This window comes from Nothobranchius furzeri, chromosome 11, assembly GCF_043380555.1.
Source record: "Nothobranchius furzeri strain GRZ-AD chromosome 11, NfurGRZ-RIMD1, whole genome shotgun sequence".
NCBI classification, from domain to species: Eukaryota; Metazoa; Chordata; class Actinopteri; order Cyprinodontiformes; family Nothobranchiidae; genus Nothobranchius; species Nothobranchius furzeri.
This window is the reverse complement of record NC_091751.1, coordinates 51,505,652-51,533,334: the sequence shown is the minus strand read 5'-3', so window position 1 is coordinate 51,533,334 and position 27,683 is coordinate 51,505,652. Positions and strand designations below refer to the sequence as shown.

The window sequence follows — 27,683 nt, the reverse complement described above, 5'->3', positions numbered from 1 at the left end:
CAGCCTTGATGCTGTAAAGGCTAATTAATCTTCTGCATCCCACCTCGACAAGTCCGACCTTTGTCTTCCAGCCATGTTGTTGTGCTTCAGCTGCAAGTTCAGCATATCTCCTTTTCTTGTGCTCGTAAGCCTCCTCAACTGCATCCTCCCAATGGTACAAGGTATATGATGTAAATAATATTAAGACCACAACACAATGTCAGGTTTAAGGCTGGTAGACACAATCTCAGGTGGAAAGCAAATTCAAATCCACCAGCAGTTTCCAGTCTCACGAACCATCTAGCTGCCAAGAGTCCCCACCTAGTAAAGGGTGATGGATTCACGTATAAATACTGCTGGTGGTCGCTGAGTTACCAGAGAGGGTAGAGCATTGCTTCTCCAGCACTCCTGCAAAACACTGTAACACCTGATTGTGCCACCAGGTGTAATGGTCCTGAGAGAAACTGGTTTGGCAACCCACCAGGATGTGCTTCAGGGTTGCAGGTAACGGGCGAGTCTTCTCCATGCCACTGGTTAAGATTCTTGGGGTCTGTGGGACATGATGGCTTTAATAGTGAAGCACACTTGAAATCCTTAAAAAGACACAACTGATTTCACATGATCTTTTAGCTCATATAAACAATTAATCCAGTATTGTTATCTGACAATACATTGTATTTGTTTATTATACAGTTTGTCATATGTTATCTGTATTAATTTGCTTCTCAGTAGACTCTATAATAAGAGCCTGGGGAAAAAAGCCTTAACTGTATATTTATTTAAAAAAAATAACCTGCTTTACGGGATATTTGTTTCAGTTTTTTCATATAAACTTCGTACACTGGTCAATTTTAAACAGTTGTCAAGAAAATACTAGGGTAAAGCCCTGTAGCAAAACCCAGGGGGTGACTGAGTCTACATTTGGCCCTAAAATATTTCTATTTGTTAATTTGTTTGTTTAATTTTTGTTAGTAGGGTTTAACCGTGTAGACTTGCTCTCCTAAACAAATAAAAGTTAAAAAAAATTGATTCAGAGAACGGGATAGGAATTTGTTTTTAGATTGGTGAGATTTTTCATTACAGATTGTAACATTCTAGAGCGTAGGAGCCAGAATCAGACTCCGTCACAGTGACTTCGCACATGCAGCCGATAGACGCCCTGACTGCGTTGTGTGGACGCTCAACAGAACGATGCACTACAGGTTCAAAGCCCCCCAATGGGGATGAGCTCACGCTTTTACTAGTTCAGTCATAAATGACGTCATCCTTTGATCGGCGCAGTTTGGAGCATATCCAGTGCGTTGAGCGCGGAGGCTTGGTGATGTCCAGAGGATTGTAGCATCTCTAACATCTTTTGGCACCAGAAGAACATTTTTGGAAAAGTCATTTTGAAAGCAGCACCAGTGGAGGACTTGGGATATTTGTTAAGGTAAGGCAGTTTAGTTTCTATGGCGGACACACCGTTTGGACAGTGAGCCTACCCATACTCACCTCCACCTTCTGATCCATGAGCAAACGTTCTAACATTTACGGTAATCTGAGTCTTGCTGGATTTCGTCAGATGCGTGTTTTAAATAAGATTAGATTGGATGTTCTGTTTGTTCTGCTTTGACAAAACGGGCCAAAAGTCTTTGAACTCGAACGTTTTTCAGGTTCCCATTTGGTGCGTAAAAGCGCTCATTATATGCTGGAAGGACCAGTGACCACGAGGGAAAGGCTGGGCTGATTAACAGATGCAGGGCAGGTGAGTGGAGAGCAAATATATTAGTTAATGGAAGGGAGAGAGTGAACTGTCTTCAACAAGTGTGGGGAACCCAGGTCCAGGGCCGCCAGCACACCTGATTTCAATCAGCAGGTGATTAACAAGCTTCTGCAGAGTTTAATGAGCTGATGAACAGGTGAATCAACCACTGAATCAGAAGTGTTGAGCAAAGCAACACATTGAGCAAAGACATGCAGGATTCTGGCCCTTGAGGACCCGAGTTCCCCACACCTGGTCTACAAGATACAATAAAGGTCAAAACGCTGGACATGTCTATGACCAGAGTTTACCAAACCATAAAAAATGAACAAAAAATGTCCTAAACAAATCAGATTTTCTTCAGAAAATACGCTTTAAACAAAGCTTAATTTGGTTAAACTGAAAAGAGATGTTTTCTAGACAAAATTAAGAGATAATGCTGAAAAATATTATAATTTCTCTTATTTAAAATGAATGTTGTCAATCAGATTACAGGTTTGAGCGGTAGATATCCTATTCTTGTTTTATTTAATGCTGCCAATGAAAATGTCAGAAGAAAGGTGTTTATTTTCAATATTAAGGTGAGTCACATTTAATGAATTCAGGTTAACTCAAGTCACAATTAAAGAAACTCAACTTCATCACACATGCATGCGCAGACTTTGATTAAATGACTTTGAGGGTGTGTAGGTCTTTTTCTTCACCAAAATGATCATTTACTGCAAATAATATTCGGTAACAATCACACTGGATGTTTTGGATATTTACTTTCAACATTAAACATGCAAATAAATAAAACAAATTTCTTGTTAAGTTCAGTATATTTACCAAACACAAATCGTTTGTTTTTAGATGGCGCTGATGGCTGAGGACACTGCATTCCGCTCCAAAATCCCTGTTTCTCTGGATATAGTGGTTGCTGTGGTTTACTCCGTTTTTGGTGAGTGGAGTTTACAAAAGTGATTTTTTAAATTTATAAGTGATCCTCAAAGAGACCTCCAGCTGAGTTATTAATGCTGTAAATTAGTTTTCTGTAAGTTAAAGCAGGAACAGATCCCAGCAGGAAGAAACACAATTACCTTTTGACATTAAGTGTTGTGAATTCTACTATATTTTCTTCCATATTGTACTGTCTGCATAAACTGCTAAAAATAAATGAAAGGAACACATAGAAAACCCATCAGATCTCGATGGGAAGAAAACTAAACCGATTGTGGTGGATATTCATACTTGTGTGGGAATGTGTTTGGAACCAAAAGATGACACACCATTTTAAGGAAATCCAAATTATCAACCTACAGAGGTCTTAATTTGAAGTCATTAAGAAATCAAAGCTGAGGAGGAAGCATGCCATTCCAATTTTCTTGGATTTCTTCTCCCAGATCCTGGCTAGAGCATCAATGAACTCCAGGATGGGCTCAGACTGAACCCTGGTAGTGTTGGGTGGATCTAAACGTGATTTCCTAGAAAGTTTTAGGTCAGACCAGTCGGTAGTGTCAATTCCTTCATCTCCAGGAATTGTCTGCAAGCCACATGAGGCCAATCGTTAACGTGCGCCAAGAGAAACCCAGGACCCACTGTTCTGGCATAGGGTCTAACAATGGGTCTAAATTTCATCCTGGTAACTAATGGCCCTTCAGGGAACCATGAGCCGTGTTTCCATTGCTGGAACTTCAGGGTAAATTCTGGGACAGGAAAATTGACTGGGAGATATGATATCCCGGTCCTCTCAGCTGTTGTGTCTTCATACAAATGCAGCCCTTTCAGGACTTGGGACAGCAGTAGCTTTGGAGGTAGAGCGGGTTGTCCAGAAATCAGAAGGTTGAAGGTTCAATCCCCGCTCCAACCAGAGAATTCTGCTGTTGTGTCCTTGGGCAGGACACTTAACCCACCTTGCCTGATGGTGGTGGTCAGAGGGACCGGTGGCGCCTGTGTTCGGCAGCCTCACCTCTGTCAGTGTGCCCCAGGGCAGCTGACGCTACATCGTAGCTCATCCCCACTAGTGTGTGAATGGGTGGATGACTGATTGTGTTGTGAAGTGTCTTGGGGGGTTGTAGAACCCTAAGAAGGCGCTATACAAAGGCCATTTACCATTTTGCACGGACGTGAGCATATTGCGACTGCTTTGGCAGCGAGTGATGTCACTGATCAGTTCCCAAAAGCATCCACAATAGTATTAATAACATTAAAAGTTTTATTCTGTTGAAATATATAATAATTTAATTCATTCATAGTTAGAGAGCAGCTGCACGATGTAAAATGTGGCATTCAATGACCCTAAGGAGCTTAGTTTTTTACGGCACTCTGTGAGACAACGAAGCCCCATGAATTACATCATTGTGTGTGAATTTCTCCAGGTTTTCTGGTGTTGGGAGTTTAGTATTGGCAATTTTAAGGCAGTACGGTTGCTGTTTATTTTCTTTTGCTTCCATTCTGCTTCACACGCAACTCTTCGAATTTTACTAATGCCAGTTGTTTTGAACGGTGTCTGCTAATGTCACCAATCAGCTCGAGTTAACCAAAAGTTCAGCTACTCTCCCGGGCCTTTCCGAGTACCTACCCCTGACAAGGCACTCAGACAGTTCCTGAAAACAGCCGTTCGGCTGACCTGGTCAAGTGGAGACAGGCGCATGTCGGGAAGTTCCTGCAAATTTACCCTGAAGTCCCGGTTCTGGAAACGTACGGTGCCCATCTGGTGACCCATTTGGTAATAACCTCCTAATTTAACCAAACAACCAAAAATTGGGATTTCTAAGAATAAACCAAAACCATCTCAATATAAATAACACAAAAGACCCACAACTATCTAACTAGAAATCTTTAACTAAAAATCCTCAAAGGCAAACAACTAAAGCCAAATTCAACTGAAAATTTGGAGATTCACATGAGAAACACAAAACGGGTGGCACAAGGGCACAAAGTATCTTTAGCAACTGGGGCACTAAACAAAAACCAAAAACCCCAGGAATGGAGAGCACAGTTTGGGCAAAGTACAAAACAGAGAAGCCAAGAGACAGTTTTAACACTAAGTCTCCTCTGTCACGGTGTCTCCCTGCTCTGGCAGCACTGGGTCACGCAGGTCCCCAGTTTCCTTCTCGTCCTCGCTCTCATGTTCATCCGGCAGTAGATTCTGGGCGGCTAAGGTAGACAGCACAGTCTTTTTCAATTCTGCCTTTAGCATTGTGTGTGTGCCGCTGAGGCCAAGATGTGCAGCCACCTCATGCTCACGTCTGGTGAGGAAAAAAAAAGGTAACTCATGGCCACGAGATACTTAATGTATTCATTAAGTATCTTGTGGCCACATATTAATAACTTGTGGGAACACATTAATAAGTCGTGTCTACGAGTTAATAAATCATTCCCACGGATTAAGTATCTCGAGGCCACAATTAATTTTTTCCCTTAATATCAGACGGGCACCGTAGAAACGCACCTGTGGTCCTGTACAAGTTTATGCATCCCTCCAAGAACATGCCTTAACTGACCCACTATTAAGCAAGTCATGCTGAACAATGATGTAGATAGCATAATGATGATAAGATAGTATGTAGATAGCACTTCAAGTTCTCCTGATCATTTTCACATGATCTCAGAGTGAACCTGCTCTCATCTGAAAAGCACATTAGACTGTGCCAGACCTGCCTGGTGATTTATGGCCAATTGCTGTCAAGCTCCACAGTGCCTGGTACTGAGCACAGGGCCTACTCAAACCACCCACATGAGTCTGCTTCTAATAGTTTGGTTAGAGACATCGAGGGCATTGGCCCGTTGAAGGTCACTTTGAAGTGCTCTGCCGGTACTCATCCTGTTCCTCCTTGCACAAAGGTGCAGATAATGGTCCTGCTGATGGGTGAAGGACCTTTGACTGCCCTGTCTAGCTTTCCTAGAGTAACTGCCTGTCTTTTCAAATCTCCTCCATGCACCTGAGTCTGTGGTGGGAGAAACAGCAAACCCTCTGGCAATAGCACTTCTTGTTGTGTCTTTCTGTAGGGACCACATACTTAGATCAATATCCTGGAAGTTTAACTGACTTGAAAAAATACTCTGATATAAAAGTGTTCCTATACTTATTTAAAAAGTATTCAGTCTTTTATAAGACAGTTGGTCATGTATCATCTGACAATCTCACAAAACACAATAAACACTCAGGTTAATGTTTGTCAACAGTGTTTCTTACAAATCCCTTGTAACGTCCAGCAATGGTCAGTTTTTAGGTACAGTTTGACCATTCAACATCTGGTCAAATTGGAGACACGAGACTGCATGTGTTCCCTTTAAATCGGCCTGCCTTCATCCCATTAGCTGGAGCTCAGAGCCTCTCTGCAGCTCTGAACACATGATAACGAATAGTCAACAATGATGTTCTCTCCTCAAGGTCCAAGCTTCCCTTATTGTCCTACAGGACTCTTCATGCCTAACACTTGTAGCTCGAATTAGTTGCTAAATCAAAAAATGGTTTCTTAAATTAAATGTGAACTTCTAAAACTTATAAGCTAGATAATCATTAAATGTTTGTTTATTGCTACTTATAATAATTATAGTAAAATGAAATGTTTTCATTAATCTGGGCTCAGTGATTGAAGTTTGAAATGAATGTTATGTTATGATTACATTGATTGATATATGTTTCAGCATGTTGATATGACACCCACACAAGGACAAAGTAAAGTTCAGTAAAGTTAAGTCAAATGTGTGACATATAGATAGCCCTTTACCCCAGATCAGAGCATCCGGATCAAGGAAGGCGTGTTTCTGAGTTGTAATATTCCTCAACTTGTCAACCTCTGGTTGGCTACACAAATCATAACATGAAAACATTAAAACTGGATCACTTTGGTGATTCATCAGTTCTTGAGAAAGCTTCAGACCGGCCATCTGAAGCAAAACCTCTTTAACCCATCAAAGCTTTTGACACGTCGTCAAAATCTTTTTTGCACCTGCAAAGCTGATACCGCAAACAGTTCCTGCAGAACAAGCTGATATTGTTCAGACTCCTTGAGTCCCAGATGCGCAGTTCCATCCATCTGTTGTGACCTGGAGACAACTCTTAAGACCGGTCTAGTAGTGCCGCAGTTTCTTCTATGGACCTCGGTGCCTGGCAGTCCGAGGACTTCGACATTCCGGATCCATTACTAGGGTCTTCGAGTGAGTATGTAGACATGGCAGATAGCGTCTGATGTGTTTTTGATAATAATAAACTTCATAGCTTAACGCAAACCAAATTACTTTACATCCAGAACTCAGCTCTCCTAGATACGGAAGTTCTGATAACATCGCATTCACACATAGGTTTTATACATCACATCTAGTTCCATCCACTCACAGTAAATGGTAGTTAGCCTGTTATGTTTTAATTGTTTGTAAAATAAATTCTTACTTTTATAAACCTGACTCTTTCCTGAATCAAAACAAAGTGTATACAATCCCTGAATAAACAAAGATTCCTAGCATCTTGTGATTAACACAGTAAAGACCAAGCAGGTTGATATTCTATATTTAGATTGAGTATCTCAGCTTATTGAGATAGTATGTAGATAGCACTTCAAGCTCTCCTGATCATTTTCACATGATCTCAGAGTGAACCTGCTCTCATATCTGAAAAGCACATTCACATTCTCCTCAGTCTTAAAACCCTTAAGACTGTGGGGATGGTTGTGGATTTTAGGAAGCTTACCACAGTGCTGCCCCCCCTCACAATATCCAACAGCCCAGTGTCAATGGACTCATTCAAGTTTTTGGGAACTATCATTTCCAGGGATCTGAGGTGGGAAACAAACATCAACTCCATCGTCAAAAAGGCTCAGCAGAGGATGTATTTCTTACAGCAACTAAGGAAGTACGGCCTACCACAAGAGCTGCTGATCTTCTTCTACACTGCTGCAGTCGAATCCATACTTTGCTCATCCATCACTGTCTGGTTTGGGTCAGCCACAAAAATGGACAGATGCAGACTACAGCGTATTAATAAAACAGCAGGAAAAATCATTGGTGCCCAACTGCCCTCTGTCCAGGAACTGTACATCAGCAGGACCAGGAAAAAGGCAGTGAATATTGTCCAAGATGCCTCACATCCTGCATCTACTCTCTTCCATCTCCTCCCATCTGGCAGACGCTATAGATCGCTGTACACAAAAACTACCAGACACAAGAACAGTTTCTTTCCTTCAGCCATTTCTCTCCTGAATCTGTAGATTCTTTTACCATCCTTTTACTATAGTTTTTAATACTTAATCAGTATGCTTATGGATGTGTGTGTGTGTGTGTGTGTGTGTGTGTGTGTGTGTGTGTGTGTGTGTGTGTGTGTGTGTGTGTGTGTGTGTGTGTGTGTGTGTGTGTGTGTATGTATATATGTGTGTGTGTAAATGAACATGTGTGTGGGTATACATGTTCTTATGTGTTTTTAGGTATTTTTATTCTCATTTATTGTAGTTGTCTGTTTTAGAGAGCGAACATCTACCGAAGACAAATTCCTTGTAAATAATTTTACTTGGCCAATAAATCTGAAGTCTGAAATCTAAGTAGAGGTAATATATATTGAGCTCTTAAAGCACTCAATTTACCAAACCCTACACCCTACAGTAACTCACATTGTGTATTAATAACCCCTACTTTTAAAACACACACACCATCCGTCAGAATGTACATAGTATTAAACATTGAACAACGTATTTAAAATATGTTAATTTTACTAATAAACTATTTAAATTAGGCCTGCCTATCAGGACTGTCCAAGATTTCAGTGAGCCAAACTGCATGATGTCTCACTCTACCAGGACACGCTAACGTCACAAACGCAAAAGAGCCAACAGATTCCAAGGGCAAAAACAAAGAAAGCAGAAAAAAGCACAATTATTATCATTTTTATTAGACTCTGAACTAAAATGAATTGGTCCACATGCTTTTGTGTGCAGCCTCCACTGCTGCTATTTTTGCCAACGCCACTCTCACTTTGTACTTTCATCACTAGCTTTTCATGTCACTCAGTTTTGACAATTGTCATTGGCCAGTTGCAGATTGGAGTGATAGAATTCCTGACACTGCTTGAAGAAGAAGAAGAAGGAGAAGAAGAAGAAGAAGGAGGAGAAGGAGAAGAAGAAACAGAAGAAGAAGAAGAAGAAGAAACAATCTTTTCTATAGCGCCTCTCGAAATAAAAATCACAAGGCTCTTCACAAAAACCAAACATTTAAAATATAAAAAAAATATTTAGAAAATGATTTAAAATATGTTTGAAATAAGCAAAAATAGACAATTAAGATTAAAAAATGTAGAGAGAGAGAGAGAGAGAGAGAGAGAGAGAGAGAGAGAGAGAGAGAGAGAGAGAGAGAGAGAGAGAGAGAGAGAGAGAGAGAGAGAGAGAGAGAGAGAGAGAGAGAGAGAGAGAGAGAGAGAGAGAGAGAGAGAGAGAGAGAGAGAGAGAGAGAGAGAGAGAGAGAGAGAGAGAGAGAGAGAGAGAGAGAGAGAGAGAGAGAGAGAGAGAGAGAGAGAGAGAGAGAGAGAGAGAGAGAGAGAGAGAGAGAGAGAGAGAGAGAGAACAGGAAAGAGGGAAATCGGTGGATCCTGAGGAAGGTGAAGTAGATAGGGAGAGCAGAATAAGGACAGAGTGGTGAAGAAGGTCTGTTAAAGGCTGAATTCTATCATGTGATTCCACTTCACGGTTCCACGTCTTATTGGGCTCATGTAATTTATTTACCTTCATGGCAATACACATGCAGCATCCAGAAAAAGAAGAAGAAGCAATGCTGCAACTTTTTGGAGCTTCGCACCCGCATCTGTATCGCATCGCAGTTGGTGTGAGAAGCAGAAAATGTATGGAGTCCAAACCTTATCCATTCTACACTCGTGAACCAGGAACAAGATTGCACATCCGCACAGGACTGGGATTAGTCAGTCTACAATAGGCAAGCAACTTGAGGGAAGAGATAAACTGTTGGAGCAGTTATTTAAAAATAGAATAAAACAATATCACTAATAATCTCCATTGAACTGGGGCTCCTTGCAAGATTTCACCTCGCGGTCTTCAACAAGTTAGACGATTAGTAAGAACACCAGAAACAAAAGTAAATTCTCCTATAACAACTTAATTCAAAGTGCATTTGTTGAATCCACTCCAGGTGTAAGCTCACTTGTGGGCAACATAACTCTGCTGTGCATCTCCTACAAGAAGAGGCACCTGCTGAAGCCTGCAGAGTTCTTCATCATCAACCTCGCTATCAGTGACCTGGGCCTCACCCTGTCCCTCTACCCCACGGCGATAACTTCAAGCATATACCACAGGTACTGCGATTAGTTTGGCGTAAATGCAGAACTAAACTCATAAGTTTTTCCACCATTGGAGGAAGATTGTCTGTGAGAGCAAACATCAACATTCAAACTACTCTCATGTTTATTTCCTTTTGTCATTTCCTCACTTCTTGTGCTGTTTCCTCCTCATTTCCCCCTTTTGCAGGTGGCTATATGGGAAAACATTCTGCTCTATCTATGCATTCTGTGGCATTTTGTTTGGCCTCTGCAGTCTGACAACACTGACCTTGCTGAGCATGGTGTGCTTTGTGAAAGTATGTTATCCACATTATGGTAAGTATCCCCAAGAAGGTTTTTTCCCGGTAGCACAATTAACTATGACATTTCTGACAAAAGTGGCTGGTTTATCTATTGACAGAAAAAAATAATCCATCTGTGGAGCAACACATTAGCTTTTCTTTGATGATTGACATGTGAAGAGACTGCAGTCAAAACATTTGCTGGTTGATCCAGTTGGGTCTTTAATGTGGCCACATAAAGGTGTTCCTACAATTCAGTCAATACATATCTAACACTCAATTGTAGGCACTTAGGCTTGATCACTTGTAAAATACTGCCTTCATCTCAGGCCGTTTCATAAACAATTAGAGACTTTGTTTTAAATGCCACTTTGCATAGATGCATCTTTTGAACACACATCATAACTGTATATAAACCTTAATGGATATTAATGTTATTAATGTGGCTTAAAGTGACAGTGTGCACTTTAGTCTGGTGATGGGGCAGTCGATACCTAAATCATTGCAAGCAAGCAGTATTTTTGTGGTGGAGTAAGACCTTACCAACGGAGGCCCCTTAGGGTCAAAAAGCTCTGGGAAGTGCAAGCTTTAGCGAAATAACAAGCACAGATTCCCTTTCATCAGTGGCAACAAGTGAAGAGGTAAATGTGTCAAACAACAACATTGAAGAATGATGAAAGTTTTTTAACCATTAGTTACAAATCAGTAAATGCATTTTGTTCTCATGGGCTCCCGTGGAAGGAAACATGGCATCTAATATGGTGTTGCCCAGATACTTAGACCCACTCCTTCGTATTTAGACCTGATTTTTATGGTTATATGTTACAAAGTTGCCAATATTTTTCAGCAACTGGGCATCATTTAATTCATTTTCGACAACATTTTGATGGATATTTCTAAACATTTGGTAAAAACTACTCATTGTCTCGTTGAACCTGGCTCACATTATCTAGCTGCCGTTCATATACCTTCATTTTCTGTTATTATAGCATAAAGCCACTTGCAGATGATCAATGTTTCGTGCTCTGATTGTACTTATAATTAGGAAATAATCAATTTTATGTCATTTCCTTGTGGTTCTTAATCACTCAATCAGCAAAGATGGCTGCCAAATAGTAGTAGTACTAGTCTTGTAACTTAAACATGTCAAAATATACAGTTTTGTTAGTGTCTATGTTTGAGCATGCATGATACAAGGGTTCACATGGTAGATATTCTTAACTCTAACCCTAAAACTACAATTTTACAGCAAAAAAATTCAACAAGAATCCAAATAAATACATTCAAGGATGAAAGTAACAGTGGAACTCAGACTTTTTGGGGTACATACAATAGAGCAATGTTTTTGACATTTAGAGAAGAAAAATGTAAAACACTTGAATGCAGCTGACATAAAAGATAATAAGAAAACATTTTTTCTACTTTTCTGTGCATAGTTGCTGGCATAAAGGGGTATTTTTAATTTGGCTCAAGGTCTTCTCTGCTTGTATGTCCAAATTGGAAAATCATAGGAAGCAGTTTAATAATTGTTTCATTAGGTGAAAACATGATTAAACTTTTTAGTGTAACACATTCTACTCTGTTGGATTAAACAGGCTAACAAGAAGCAGTCAATTACTGATGGGTTCAAACGCCATCAAATCAAACATGATGCTACCCACATGAACCAGAAAACCATCTTTCATTCTCTTGTCTTTTCTTTGAAGTCGAGTTATGTGAAGCGTAATTGGTCAGTGGCCTACATAACAGTAAAAAGCAGCTCCGCTGTTAGAACGAGCTCTCAGTTTGAAAAATCAATAAGGATTTGTAAAGGCTACCCAAGTTACTCATCTTAACTGGAAAATAAGAAATGAATGATTACATCGAAAAACCACTAAAGAGAAAAAACTCCAGTTCCAATGCCATCAGTGCTGCTTTTTTATGTTGATGGGTTGTCTCCTCCTACCACTCCAAGAAAAGCACACATGTCAGATTGATTGGAGACTCTACATCATCTCTAGGTTTGAGTGAAAGTGTGAGGGGTTGTTTATCTCTGTTTGGCCCTGTGATGGGCTGGCAACCATGCTCAGGGTATCCCAACTCTTGCCTGATGACTGCTGGGTATAGGCACCAGCTTCCTGCAACCCTGGTGTGTTTGGGTGGGCTGTTGCATTAAGTATTTATTCTGTTTCTAGAGGGGAAAAAATCTATTAATTGAAAATTCACACAATTGTACTGAAAAATCTAACAAAACACTAATTATTGTAATACAAACTTCTTCTGGTTTGTCAGGAAACAGGTTTAACTCTCTTCATGGCCAGCTGCTCATTGCCTGTGCATGGGTCTACGCCCTGATGTTCGCCTGCTCCCCACTGTTCCATTGGGGAGAGTATGGACTGGAGCCTTATGGTACCGCCTGCTGCATTGACTGGCGCCTGTCCAATCAACATCCCACAGCACGCTCTTATACCGTGGCCCTGTTTGTTTTCTGCTACATCATCCCATGCTGCATTATTATTGCATCCTATACAGGCCTTCTGGTGACTGTGCAAGCATCTAGGAAGACCATGGAGCAGCACGTGTTAAGGCAGAAAAGCATGACCAGCATTCAGACAATTATTGTTAAGGTAAGAAAAATGCCTCAAAAACACTGGAGCATGTTAAGTTTGTGTGATCGTTGTTTAATGTTTGTGTAGGCTACATGTTATGATCTGGTTCTGGAAGTAAATAAGTCAAACACTGATCCACAAGCTGCCTTCATCTATGTACATAGACAGTTGTGTACAGGTTGAACTAGAAAATTAGAATTTGGTGCAAAATGTCATTTATTTCAGTAATTCTACTTAAAAGGTGAATATGAGATAGACTCATTACATTCAAAGCAAGATATTTCAAGCCTTTCTTTGTTATAATTGTGATGATTATGGCTTACAGCTGATGAAAACCCATAAATAAAGCATCTCAGACAATTAGAATAATGTGAAAAGGTTCAACATTCTAGACTCAAAGTGTCACACTCTAATTAGCTGATTAATCTAAGTTTTAACTTGTTTTTAAACAGCAGGTAATTAACAGGCTTCTGCAGAGCTTGATGAGCTGCTGAACAGGTGATTCAACCATTGAATCAGGAGTGTTGGAACATGGAAAAAACAAAAACATGCTGAATACCAGTCCTCGAGGATCAGTTTCAGAGGAGTGCTTTTTGCCCCTGAGAGCATGGTTCCCCTGAATAGTCAAAACTTGGTCATTTATCTTCTGCCATCAAGACAAACTTGAGGAATTTGGGTGGTGTTTTTGACCAATCAATGTCTCTTGAAGGCCACTCAAAAACATTGGCCCGAAACTGTTTTCATCACTTAAGAAATGTCTCCAAACTGACAGAGGGTCGGTGTCAAAACATGAACGTGAAACGGTTCTCCATGCCTTTATCTCCCCCGTCTAGATTACTGTAACACACTTTTCACATGTTTTAACAAAAAGTTGATCCAGAACTCTGCAGCGAGGCTCCTAACTGGAGGAAACAGAAGAGCACACATCACTTCTATTCTAATGTCTCTGCACTGGTTACCCATTAACTTTAGAGTTTATTTTAGGATCCTGACTATAACTTTCAGGACTCTACATTCAAACTCCTCCCTATATTACTGAACTGTCAAAGCCTTATGCTCCAACCCGAGCCCTCAGGTCCACCCACCAGAACCTTCTAGAAGTTCCTAAGACTAGAAAGAAAAGTCGAGGTGATCGCTCCTTCCAGACTGTTGCACCCCGACTTTGGAATGATCTACCTTTATCCTTATGCAGCATTGACAGTCTGGACACTTTTAAAAATCAGCTAAAGACCCTTTCATCTAAAGCTGCTTTGACATAAATGTTTTGTTTTCCTGATTTTAATTCAAATTAGTAATCTTTCATCTGTTTATGACATTTTATAATTTCATGACTTTATTTTTTCTGATGTTAATCAATTCCTGTTTGAGATCATTATGATTTTATGACTTTTTGTTTTATTTTGTTTTGATGTGAAGCACTTTGTGATTCTATGTCTGCGATAAGTGCTATATAAATAAAATTTACTTACTTAAATGATCTCTCAGTCTAACTCGAATTACTGAAATTAATGGACTTTTGCACAATATCCTAATTTTTCAAGTTTCACTTGTACACTAGGAATAAAAAAAATTCTGGTAACACAAATGTTTAACAATTGAGTCTCAGTCACGTTTTTTGCTTTTAAAATGGCAAAAAAAAAGATAAATTCTAAACAAATGTAAAAGGTGCATATGTTGTTAGCAAACCAGCATAAAACACACACACACACACACACACACACACACACACACACACACACACACACACACACACACACACACACACACACACACACACACACACACACACACACAAGCTCTAATCTCTCCTGCGCAAATGTGATGTGCTTATTTTTTTGCTTGTTGCCATTGTGTGTGTGTGTGTGTGTGTGTGTGTGTGTGTGTGTGTGTGTGTGTGTGTGTGTGTGTGTGTGTGTGTGTGTGTGTGTGTGTGTGTGTGTTTACTGCTGGTTTGCTAACAACGTGTGCATCTGGTCTTACGCAGAAGCAGGTGTCTGGGATTGCCTTGCACCTTTCCGCAGCAGCTTACTGTGCTTTGTCACAAAGTAGTCCCAAGTCTAAAATGGCGCCTGTGGTTTCTTTATGTTAATACTTATTTTCCCTTGTAGTCGGTATGATTATTTAGGTCACCAAGCAGAATTGGGATCACTACTGAGTGATTTTAAGGGCATCTTGACCATCGACATGCATATATGGACAATGGGTTTCCATAGGCTCCAATAACAAGTTTTTCTGCTAAAATGGGAGGTGGCCACCACTGCCATTTTGACCGTGTCACAGGTTCCGTCAAGCCCAGACAATTCCATAAAAGGGAAGAAAGGTGGAGCTGAGGGTGGCAACTGACACCCGGTCGAACTAGCTACAAGCTAACCTGAAGCTAACCCAAAGCTAATACGGAGGTGGGAGCTAAGCTAACGGAGGTAGCAACCTAGCTACAACCGGAGTTAACTGTGCACAACACCAGAGCTTCTGAGTCAGAGGTACGCCTGGCTGACCGCTGGGTAAAACCGGGTGGAACACAGAGGTCTCTGAGACCTCCACAAGCTGGCAGCCGCACAGCAGACAAGCGCAGAGATGTGCAGAGCTGCCGCTGGGGAGAACCGGGTGGAAAGGTTTCCATCCCAGAGCTCCACAAGCTGTCAGCCCGCGCAGCAGACAGGGGCCGCGATCAGACAGAGGTGTGCCGAGCTGCCGGGAGACCCAGCCATCAGCCCGCGCAGCACACAGAAGCCGCGATCAGACAGGGATGCGCCTAGCTGCGGGGAGGCGAGAACGGGTGGAAAACATCGGTCTCCCGAGAGCTCCACAAGCCGATAGTCGGAACCCAGCTCCACCAACATGTTATATTTCAACCCATATTCTAAAGTGCAGCATTATGTTAAATGCACTGGGTTTTACCCTATTACATTTAAATTTCATGGTTAAACAGTACATGTTAAAATCTAAGCTCAGCTCGGCAGTGACCTAAAATACATAAATATAATTTTACCTACCGAAAAAAATGAAGTGGAGACTCCTTGGACACTCTATTAGTGCAATTAATGCCACAGCAAGTCATTTTGTCCAACAATTGCACAAAAAATATCCAAAAAAGAATACACAAACACAGAGACTCAAAATCCCGGAGCAGTTTCCAAGCCAGACCGAGGCTCTACTGAGGCCTTTCCACGGAGCTAGCTCTGTGGTCACGTGGGTCTGATGCTCATTAATTATACAGAATTTTAGGCTTTTAATACACTTAAACAGAAGAGTGAGAAAAAAATTCACCCCCCTCAGAGTTGTCATGAGTGTAAACTAGATAATTTAAACCAAAAACATTTTTTGGTACCAGGCTGTAAACATGTTTATTTCTGCTGTGAAATTGGTATTTTTAACATGGGAGTCAATGAGGATTTGCTCGCTTCTGACACCAGCCCCCAGCGGATGAGGGTGGAACTGCAATTTTTGGTACTTCCGGGTTGAGACCACTTTCTGAGCTGCATTGTGGGGGTTTGATCTTGACTCGCAATGCTAGTTTGAGCCATTCACTTACTGTGTTTTATGCTAAGCTAAAGAAGCACAACTGGGTCAGGAGAATGGACTGGGCTGGTTAAAAATATTTTTTCCCGCATATCAAATGCTGGGAAATATGTCAACAGACAACATTTCTATTTTGTGTGGAATATCCCTTTAAGATGTACCTTTCATATATTTTTAACCATTTACTTTTAGTGAAAGCAGCAGAGAATGTTTCTAAGATCATTTTTTCTCTTGGGTGTGTTCTTTTCTTCTTCAAGCTAAGTGTGGCTGTCTGCATTGGTTTCTTTGTGGCATGGAGTCCATATGCTGTAGTTTCCATGTGGGCCACCTTTGGACACATTGAAAGCGTCCCTCCTCTTGCATTTGCAGTAGCCGCCATGTTTGCCAAGTCCTCTACCATCTACAATCCAATCATCTACCTGACGCTGAGACCTAATTTTCACAGGCTTATGTGCACAGACCTGCGTACATGTTTTGAAACATGTCTAAAGGGCTGCCTCTGCCTCAAGGGTGGAACTAAATCAAAGCCAAGAATCAAAGTCAGACTTCGTACGATCCAACGGGAGACCAACCAGTTCCCTTCATCCATTTCTGCAGCTCAACCACCTATAGTGACTCTAAAGGATTCCAGCTTTCAAAGGTGCAAGGACAGCTTTGAGCAATTCCAGTTGTACCCTCAAGTGGGTGGTATCACTAATCCTGCCAACACAAACTCATCAAAACTCCAAGACACCCCAGTTCCCCAAACACATAATCAAACGTCTGACAACACGAGCCCTGAGAATGCCCTGGCCACAATAAGGACTTCGGAAACATATAACTTTAATATACATTTAGAAATGGTTCAGAGGCACACAAAACAGGCCTGGCCCTGACGATGAGGTATCATAAAAAAATTCTGGAAATTTTATTCCGAAATTTCTAACATTATTCATGTTTTGGCAGAAAACCATCGAAATTAAATAGACCCGTTTTCTGCTATGTTTTTCTTTGTGTGTGCAAGCTCTGCTTTACTAATAGAATAGAAACAGAAGACAGAAATAAAAAATATTATGTTTTTATGTTGCCTTCACTCATTTAGTCTGTATGTTTGTGTAAATTCTCACTTATCCAAGACATGGTAAATGATTTAAATAAGAATAAAAGCAACTGAACATGTTTACTTCTCACTGAACATATTGACATATCATAAAAGGTGTTTTCCCTAATTAAACCAAGAAGATCAGAGTACTGACCAAATAAATTGCATTAAAACGCAACACAGTTTGAAATCTTGTCACTTTTTAGTTTGAATTGAAAATACTCTTTGGATGAGGAGGGAAACATCTTCAAAAACACAAGCAGATGTCTAGTTATCTTTAAAAAAGAAGCAAATGTAGTTATTGAAATTTTGTTTTTGATGGCTGTTTTAAACATAAAAAAATAAATTAAAGTTTCACAGCAACATGATTTAGGACAGTAAAATCCACAGATGTTTTCCAATTGCATGAAATTTGTCATTTTACCCCACAGACTGTAATCTAAAACACAGCCATTGAGTGTATTAAAGCAAACATCCATATGTTTAAATTAGGGATGCACAATATATTAGCATCAATATCGGTATCGGCAGATGTAACATATCAGTGTCGGTCCGATAAATAAAACGGGGCCGATATTAACAACTGATATTTATTTTCGTTTTGCTTCCATTTGTTTGCCTGTTTCAGTGGGTGATGTGTATTTGCTTAGTCATGTGACAGTGATTGTAATCATCTCAGAAGTGTAAATGTGTGCGGTGTGTGTACATAATAACGTAAATTCAGCTTTATAATTTCCATTCTATACAAAATCTGCTGATTTTAGAAGCGTTAATGGCAGTATATCGGTATCGGCAAATGTTGTTTATCGGCTATAACAGTGATATTAACATCTGATGTCGGTATCGTTCCAAAAAATGTCATATCAGCGCATCCCTATATTTCTATTAGAATTAAGGTGCTGCAATAGAGTTTACACATTGCTTCTAAATCATAGGAGTTTTTTATCTGTAGTGATGTAATCCGAGTTAAACATGGGACAGCTAGTGGATTTTCTGATGAGGGGATGTGACATAGGCTCTTTACTCACAAAAACTGTGCACAAGAGAATTACTTGATCTAATTTACTTTTCAATATTCATTCCACTGTCAACTCAAACAACAGATTTTAAAGTCAATACAAATTCCATCATTTGCTCTTTAGTTTTGTGAGCTTCATATCAGACATTAAAATACAAATACAATTGAGTTGAGTCATAGCAGAAATAAAATGTATGACAAGTTTTTTCAATATGTGTACTACCATCGTTGAGCATTCATTCAAGCTAGCAGTAACAGATTTTTCAAGTTTTTACTTCCACAGATATACATTTTTTAAAAGAATAAACAATTCTAAGGGACCAGTGGAATTAGCTGTAATAATAAACATAATATGACACTGGCCTTCAAAAACAAAATCTGTGCAAAATTACCTAATATGAAATAAATAAACAAACGCTATCAGCTATCCATCCATTTTTGTCCACTTATTCAGGGTCGGGTCGTGGGGGCAGCAGCCTAAGCAGAGAGGTCCAGACTTCCCTCTCCCCAGCCACTTGGGTCAGCTCCTCCGGGGGAATCCCAAGGCGTTCCCTGGCCAGCTGAGAAACATAGTCCCTCCAGCGTGTCCTGGGTGTTTCTTTAGGTCATGCCCGGTAACCCTCACCAGAGAGGCATCCTAACCAAATGGTTGAGCCACCTCAACTGGCTCCTCTCAATGTGGAGAAGCAGCAGATCTATATTGAGCCCCTCCTAGATGACCAAGATTGTCACCTTTGTGGAAGCCACCCTACAGAAGAAACTCATTTCGGGTGCTTGTATCCCCAGTCTTGTTCTTTCGGTCACTACCCAAAGCTTTTGACCATAAGTAAGCACTGGAGCGACCAGTAAATCGAGAGCTACGCTTTCTAGCTCAGCTATTTTCACCACGACATACCAGTACAACTCCATCACTGCAGAAGCAGCACCAATCTGCCTATCAATCACGTGCTCCATCTTTCCCTCACTCGTGAACAAGACCCCGAGATACCTAAACTCCTCTACCTCGTCCCGAGAAGGACCTTTTCCCTGACCTGGAGAAGGTGTCTACCCTTTTCCAATTCAAGACCATGGTCTCGGATTTAGAGGAGCTGATTCTCATTCCAGCTGTGTCATACTCTGCTGCGAACTGGTCCAGCAGAAGCTGGAGATCACATTCTGATGAACCCACAGAGGGGGTTTTGACCACCTCAGTGACATCGGCTCAAGAGATTGGAGAGCACAACCCAAAGTCCTCAGACTTCGAGGTGCTCCACCCACTCATCCACAACGTCCTGAGTTGAGGTCAGCAGTGCACCACCCCCACTGTAAACTGTGTTGATAGTGCCGTTTTCCCCTAGCCTGGCAAGCCAGACTAAATAAATGTATTATTCTTTGCAAAGCAAGAATTTGGTCTAGTTCACTAGGCTCGTTTTCCCCTCCTGAGACACCGGAAGGTGGACCAGAATCTCCTCAAAACCGTGCAGTCTTGCTCCTCGGTCTCACCAAACTCCTCCCGCTCCCAGTGAGACCTACCATCTTCTGAACCAAAATGTGTTTTCTAACATTTCTAACTTAAAGATGTTTAAACATTTGCACTTACTTTTTATTCTAAACATATTCTGTCTAACCACATTTTAAAACATTTCTCTATTTTAGATGCAGCCAGTTTGCATCATATTAAACTCAAGCTTTGTGCAAAAATGGATACGAAGAACAAACACAAACAACTTTAAAAATATGTAAACAATTTATTGTAAATGTCACAATCCCAGTGGTATGTAAAATCATAGAGGGAGAACTTGCTTGGAATTCCATAAGCAAATATACTACAGAACAATACGAGCAAGTACCCTAAACCAAGTGTGAATTTAAAAGCTTCAGAGGACAGAAGCATAGCATAAAACAGCTTTAAAGCACTTAGGGATAAAACAGTGATTCAAAATGCTTAATATGGTACAGTAACAGCAACTTATCAAATAAACATGCAATTTTTACAGTCCTAAACTGAACATTTAAACCTGGGCAGGTAAAAAAAGTACATAAACAATTTAATTTACAGATAACATTCATGAATATATAAAATGTGCAACAAGCCTGAAATACAAGATGGACCAAAAAGCATTGTCTCCACAGGGTTCACACATATATTAAAATTCCTGATATAAAATACATTTTTTATGTTTTTGCCCCATTTTTCTGCAGAAATCTTAATGGGTCCACTTGTAGGTTTATATTTGTGAACTAACCTTCATAATACATGGAGCGACTTTTCCATTATGACTCTTTTCAGGAAGAAAATTGAAGGGACAAACACCTTGATTATATAAAAACTTTAGTAAGAAAATAATTATTCGACCTAAAACATATCATGATCCTTAACAGTGACTATTATAAGTGCAAAATTTGAAATTTCATGACAAATCGATGGTGTCTGATCGCTCATCAGTGTAGGCTGTAGGAAAAACTGTCAATAAATCAAATAAAAATGCAGTTTCAGCTTGTTGAAAATCACAATAAGAAATAAATCAATACTTTTTACTGTTACAGGGAGGCCCTTATTATCGACAGTACCCAAGAAATTAGATCTGATTAATAAAAAAAAATACATGAGTTTTTTTTAAGTCAGTTGAACTGAGCTTCAGATGTTTGAAGTGAATTCTGAAAATGTGCCCATTACTGAGCTTCAAAGGAAGAAGAGCAACTGCACAATTCCAGCATTTTCAAGATGACATCTACCTCGATGATCCCGTCTAGAGCGCGACAAAGCTTCCCAACCGTACAGCCAATAGATCCCGTCTTCATTTTCCATGATTCCAGCATCTGGTGGACATACTCTGCAAGGCCATCACGGTGGTAGTCATGATCTATGGTGTCTATTTCTACATTAGACAGTCCCAGACGTCGTGCACAGATTTTCCATTTGCTCCCAATGTTGGCCCTCACCAGTTCCAAGTGTGCCTCATTTACAGCGTGATTTTCTGAAAAACATAAGATATTTGTTGAAGAGGATCTGTGTTTTGAAGCCCAGATCCCTCTTGCCTACAACTTTCTCAAGTATATGAAACCCAACTGAAGCCTGATTTAAACTCCTCGTTAGCTCGTGTGGAGTTGTGTACATGCATTGATCGATATGTTTTCTCATCAGACTTCTCTGTCACCTGAGGAATGTTGCAAAGCAATATCCCGCCAGGACAACAGCAAGTGTAGCAATTTTTGGCGGTATCATGCCACAATATATTGTTTTAATGTATTTCAGAGACTTTTTAACGGGAACTAATTTGTCCCTATTTCTCATCCACGTCTTCATGCAATTGGCACCTCTAAACCCAAGTTTCTCATCATTTCCGTCCACGGATAAAACGTTTGCTGCATAACTTAGCACTCATTCAGTCACAGGGCAATAAAATTTCATATGAACTACTTTCATTTGAAAACACATATTTTCAGAAAAGGCACTTGAGCTATGTTGTTCCGCAGCAATGCGTTGTGGGTAATACACTTCACCCAAGTCCACATGTATGCAGACTTGGGTGAAGTGCTAATCAAGGGCGCAAAATCTACTTCCGCACTCTGACAGCCTATGCAGTCGTACCCCTGGCTGGGATCGCAATTGAAGGGTGTAAGTGTGAACCTGCGAGTACTGGGATAGGGCCACCCTCTGCGAGCCCGTTGGGACACCCCTTGCGCCAACGCATAATGGCATCTCCGTACTGACGCAGGCAGAGGAGTATAAATCAGGCTTAAGGTTAAATAATAGTGAAAACATGGTTCTGATAATGAAACAGTACATCTAAGTTTTACAATTTTCACTTGGTTCTCTTAATCACATTGTTGGATTACAAGTAAATCAAACCTACCACGATGGCTGCTATGAGTGATTCTTATTGAAGCTACTTTTATTTGAAAGAATTCCTCTTTTAAAGAGTAAACAGATGTCCCCTCGAACAGAAAATCTATTGTGGAGTCTTTATATCTGTCATTGGAAAAACAAAAATCCCAATTCCAACTGAGTGTTTCACAGTATTTTAGAACTGGTTTTATGCAAAAAACCATTGCCTGCAAACAGTCAACGTCGCATGGACGTCCAAACTAGATTCTTGCACAGTGGAGTCCAATAAAATAATTATCATTGTTGTTAAAATAGCTTTAATTTCTATTTTAATGCATTATGTTGTTATATAGTAGGTGGTTTATTTGTTTTAATTACCATGTAATTATTATTTATGTTGTCTAAAATAAATGTTTGACTTTCCTAATGTAAACCTCTCATTTGCTCATTTTTTCAACAATTGTGGTGTGGTCTCCAGTATGAATGAATGCCTCATGAGTCATTTTCTGTAGGAAAAAAAGCTTTTGTGCTCCTGTTTCAGGGGTAGAAGTTTGTTGGAGGTGTGGTGGGTAGAAAAAGACAGGGTTACGAGTCGTACTTATTTATATTCATCATATGCAAACATATTTCCTCTGATTGGCTAACAGCAATGTGACTCTTCTGCTGCCTTCATTCGCCCATTTCTTGGATAAAAACCACATCACTGATGTTTTATCTTTACTAATAACACCACCTGCATGGTGGCACAGTTAGCACTGTTGCCTCGCAGCAAGAAGGTTGCAGGTTTTAAACTTGGCTGTAAACAAAAACATAATAACACAAGCCTGAATGTGTTCTGCCATGTTGACAAGATGCTAATGGTTAGCTCCTACTAGTCAAGACCTGCTCTGCTCTCCCCTCATTGTGAAATCAATACAGCCTTCTGTGGTAACAAGCAAAGGTGGGCGGGGCCATGAATGCTAATTTTCCCTCTGACATAGAAGAGACTGGCTTTTTCTGACCCGACCTTTTCACCATTCATTTCCTTTCTGCAGCTAATGCAGGCGATGGGGTAGAAGGCTTCTCGTTCAGCATGCATGGGATGTTTACTTTGATAAATGCCTTGAGAACACGTTAGCCGTGATTTGGCGCTATATAAACAAACTGATTTGAAACTGAATTTAATTGAATGTGAAACTCAGAGTGACCAGTCATATTTCAAAAATTATTATACGGTTTCTCAGTGAACAAGACCTTTAAGACAAATTGTGAAAACCACGAAGGCTGCTAAGATGTACAACGAGGTGGCAGTGACTGGCAGAAAATGCAAGAGTATCTCTTTTGAAAAAATACTCAATATGCCCATTTTGGTCATATAAAATATGAATTAGACAAAATATTTACTTTTGCTCAGATGAAACAAGAAATGACAGTATTCAACACTGGCCTTTGGGGAATAGAAAAATGTCACTAATAACTGAGATAAGTAAGAAAATAATTCCTTTTTATCACTTAGCTTAGCATATCGAGACTGAATATGCTAATAATTCAGTCTCGATGCTAATCTGTTATTTTTTTAACTTGGGTGGCTGAACCGTACTCAGTGTTACATTAATAAAACATGATAAATGTTTACCGCATTTAAAAATGCTTTCTTGGATCGAGGAGGAACTGGACCCATTATTAAACCGGGAAGACAAACTAGAAGCCCCATGACTCCTGATGCTCATCGTGTTGTTGCTTCCAATCTGGATCCCGCTGGCGTTCTGAATAAAAAGGGAAGCTGGAAAAAACAACAACAAAGACACACAACCAACAAATTTTTCATTCTATTGCATAACAGTCAGAGTAAACAACTGATGAATGCTAAAAACACATTTCCATGTACCTGAGTCCTGTTGTGAGCCATACTTTGTATTGTTCAGATAACACCCCGTGGTTACATCAGGGACACAGGTGTCAGACACCGGATAAGTTAAGCAGGACTTCTGGCGGTCAAACTGGGGGGGTGGATGATGCTGGTTAAACTGTGGCAGAGAGGGTGTGCTAGCAGACATGTGCAGATGGGGTTCATAAGCCGAGGAGGAGTTAATGGAATGGTTGAGTCCAGAATTGAGGCGATCAAAACCCTCCTCCGGGCTGGTGGGCTGCACCATTTCTCCTTTAGTCCATGAATGAACAGAGGACACTTCCTGTGCTGGCCCTCTTGCAATGTTATCTGTGACACTGCCATAGTTAGGCAAGAAAGGGTTTGAGGGATTTTTGAGAAAGTAGTTGGAAGCTTCAGGGTGCATGTTGTAGCTGCCATATTGGTGGTACTGAAGCTCCCGGTCCAGTTTCTCCTCCAGCTCTGGTCGGTTGGTCATTTCTCTTGCGTCCGCTTGAATAAACTCTCTGTATGGGTCGTACTGGATGTTATGCAGGTCCTCGATACTGGCCTCAACTGGTATCATGGATATACTTTTATCTGAGCTCATCAAAGGAGCTGGGTGGTCTAAAAACATCAGAAAATCTTAAATCAGAAATGGTGCTCAAGGGTTTAGGCATCCTGCAAAATTTCAAACATTAAACGTAAAACAGAGCATCAAAGTAAAGAGTCGGACCTACCGTGTTCACATGCCAGACTACATTCGTTGGTCACTGATAATGATTTCATGCTTTCAACCAGTTCTTCTGGGCCATTGTATGTTTCCTGTAACAAAATAACATTGAATCCTTACTTAAAATCAGTATTTAGCTTTTAAAATCACTTGGTGGGTTAGTGAGTTCCTCCCAAAACCACCACAATTATACCGTACTATACTCACCCTTAATGTGCAAACATCTTTCTCTACATATGGTTCAAGCTTTTCCATGTACAAAGGAAGGAAAGAGCGATAAGCCTCTGCAAGAAAGGAGCAAACAGATGAGAGGGGAGGATGAAAAGATCCATCTAACATTAATAATATAATAATAATGATAATAATAATAATAATAATCTGAGTTTCAGTCTGAGTGAGACTCAACATGATGTGTTCCTGTTAGGCATGGGGGGAAAAAATCTAAGAAAAATGATACCATCTCTTTTTCCTAAGAAATGCAATTCTGAATGCCAAACCTTCAAATGTTGGTCTTTGTTCACGATTGTGATCCCAGCACCTCTTCATGAGCTGAATGATCTCTTCAGGCGTGTCTTCAGGAATGAGATGATCTGCTGGTCGGTCACCGTTGATGACACACTGGCTCATGTGTTCTTCACTCCTGGCGTCTGGAAATGAGACAGATTGTTTTAATGTTTGCACAAAAATAAAATTAAACAAGGTTTATGTTTTCAAGCTCACTTTCATATGGTTCTTGCCCAGTGAGAATGACCCAGACCACGATGGCAAAGCTGTACACGTCAGACTTCTCAGTAGAGCGGGCATGGATGCTCTTCAGGTGCTCTGGCGCCATGTAGCTCAGCGTCCCAGCACCTCTCAGTCCAGCCGATGGCTCGTTACGACTCCTTCTTTGAGACTCCTGTTTCGTGAGCTTGCTCCACATCTTGCAGGTTGCTAGGCCGAGGTCGGCGATCTAAATAACGCAGAGAATAAAGCTTTTATAATGAGTGTAAATAAAATAAAAAGTAATAGGTGTTAGATTATCGTGTACCTTGATGTGAAAATCATTATCCACTAAGATGTTTTCAGGCTTGATGTCCTTGTGGACGATGGACCTCTCTGTGAGGTACACCATCCCATCCAAAATCTCTAAGATGATCCTTCCCTTGACAGACATCGGCACATTGACCTACAAAAACAATCATTTAGTGTATTAATATTACAGTTTATAAAAGCACATCCTTATCTATTGAAGCCTAACACAGGTTTCACTATTAAACAGTTGAAAAAAAATGCTTTTTTAAGCCAAGTGGGCATTTTTAGAGTGACTGACCTTCTTCAGCACGACCAGCAGGTTGCCTCTGGGCAGGAGCTCCATAACGAGAGAGCAGTCGCTATCCTCCATGATCACACCCAGCAGCTTTACCACACGCTCATGATTGAGGCTTGCCATGATATTCCCTTCCTCCAGCAGCGACCTTTTACTGTCTCTGATGAGTATGGTGTATATATATATATATATATATATATATATATATATATATATATATATATAATAAAATAGAAACAACAAGAAGAACAAGCATGATCATCTGATATGCTGTGGTAAATGTCCTGTTTGATCTAAATTTATTTTTATTCATCATAGCAAAAATACGTAAAGTTTTATTTTTATTTAATTGTTTGATAACAGTTGATAATGTCACACACATTTCTGAGTTGTAAATTAAGAATTCTAATACTGACATTGTTTTCTTTGTTGGTAAACAAACTGCACAGTTCAGTAAAAGTCACACAATCACACTTTTCTTGAATGATTATAGATGCTTCACAAACTTTGAGTTTGAGACTCTCATACTTGCACACGCAGAGAGAAGCAGAGAAGATTAGTATAAGATCACTGTCAAAAGATTTACTTAAATTCAGTTTAGAATTTGAGATTGTTGCATTTAGAAGCTTTGATGTGTCTCAGATGCTGAAAAGACTTTGCAAAACATGCACCTGTGCAGGTCTGATCTACGAAATAGATGGGAGGCATCCTCTTGTGGAATAAAATATCTGACCCTGACAAAGATTCGTGATAATAAAAGGAAAACAGTGCACTTTATTTTACCATCGGTTGTCTATTTTCACATCAGGGTATTACTTCCTACTCCCTTAATGCTAAATTAAAAAGTCCAGCCACAGCTGTCTGTAACCAGCAATCTGGACACATGATTTAAGTTACAAGGAGGGGAATACCCGGGAATGTTCTCCCTCTGTAACAAACATAATAACTTACTCGCTTCGTAGAGGACCTGTGTACACAGTCTTCAGCGCCACATGGCCGAGGGTGACATGGTAGCACAAATAAACTTCTCCAAATCCTCCGTAGTCCAGCGGCTTCTTTTTGATGAGATCCGACGAGCTCATCTGAAGCGAGGTTTCAGGCGCGGTTGCCATTTCTGATACAAATGACATAAAAACTTCCGACTTTGCTCGTTTACACTCATAACAATGTAGTTAACATTTAGCTACACTACTATATATATGTGTGTGTAAGTAAACGCAGCGTTCAAACTAAAGCACTGACCCGATGAATTAACCACCCGTAACTTTCAAAACACAGCCCCGAGTTGAGTTAGCAAGACATGCCAAGACGCATCATAAAGCAGCTTAATGATAGCTTAAAAACTCATTAACCACGACGTAAAGTAACCTCATTATGCATTCCAATTACAAATATAAAATTAAAAGTGTCAATAAGTTATCCTAAAACTCACTTAAATATTCTTTCTCAGTATTTCCGGTGTTTCCTCGACGTCCTACTAGTAATAAAGCGAAACAAACCGATGAGCGAAACTAATGCTT

At 40.2% G+C, this 27,683-nt stretch overlaps 2 protein-coding genes across 4 annotated transcripts; one reads left to right on the top strand and one right to left on the bottom strand.

The window, feature by feature from the left end:
• Positions 1-1,636: 1,636 nt before the first annotated feature.
• On the top strand, positions 1,637-17,961 carry LOC107384427 (opsin-5). Of its 2 annotated transcripts, XM_070556090.1 has the most exons (7): positions 1,637-1,723; positions 2,573-2,660; positions 9,833-9,995; positions 10,168-10,295; positions 12,533-12,649; positions 12,773-12,867; positions 16,626-17,961. In XM_070556090.1, exons 2-7 carry the CDS (start codon positions 2,573-2,575, stop codon positions 17,241-17,243), a joined length of 1,209 nt encoding a protein of 402 aa, XP_070412191.1. In that variant the 5' UTR covers positions 1,637-1,723; the 3' UTR covers positions 17,244-17,961. The 2 variants fall into 2 exon arrangements, with proteins under 2 accessions (XP_070412191.1, XP_054596809.2); XM_054740834.2 differs by having other exon boundaries at positions 12,533-12,867.
• A 2,706-nt stretch (positions 17,962-20,667) lies between these two features.
• ripk1l (receptor (TNFRSF)-interacting serine-threonine kinase 1, like) lies at positions 20,668-27,683 on the bottom strand. Of its 2 annotated transcripts, XM_015956802.3 has the most exons (11): positions 27,596-27,683; positions 27,115-27,277; positions 26,167-26,323; positions 25,885-26,022; positions 25,575-25,806; positions 25,352-25,501; positions 25,062-25,138; positions 24,862-24,946; positions 24,143-24,748; positions 23,891-24,037; positions 20,668-21,424 (listed from the first exon to the last, which is right to left on the bottom strand). In XM_015956802.3, the coding sequence occupies exons 2-11, from the start codon at positions 27,273-27,275 to the stop codon at positions 21,120-21,122; spliced, it is 2,058 nt and encodes a 685-aa protein (XP_015812288.1). In that variant the 5' UTR covers positions 27,276-27,277; positions 27,596-27,683; the 3' UTR covers positions 20,668-21,119. The 2 variants fall into 2 exon arrangements, with proteins under 2 accessions (XP_015812288.1, XP_054596800.1); XM_054740825.2 differs by lacking the exon at positions 27,596-27,683 and having other exon boundaries at positions 27,115-27,503.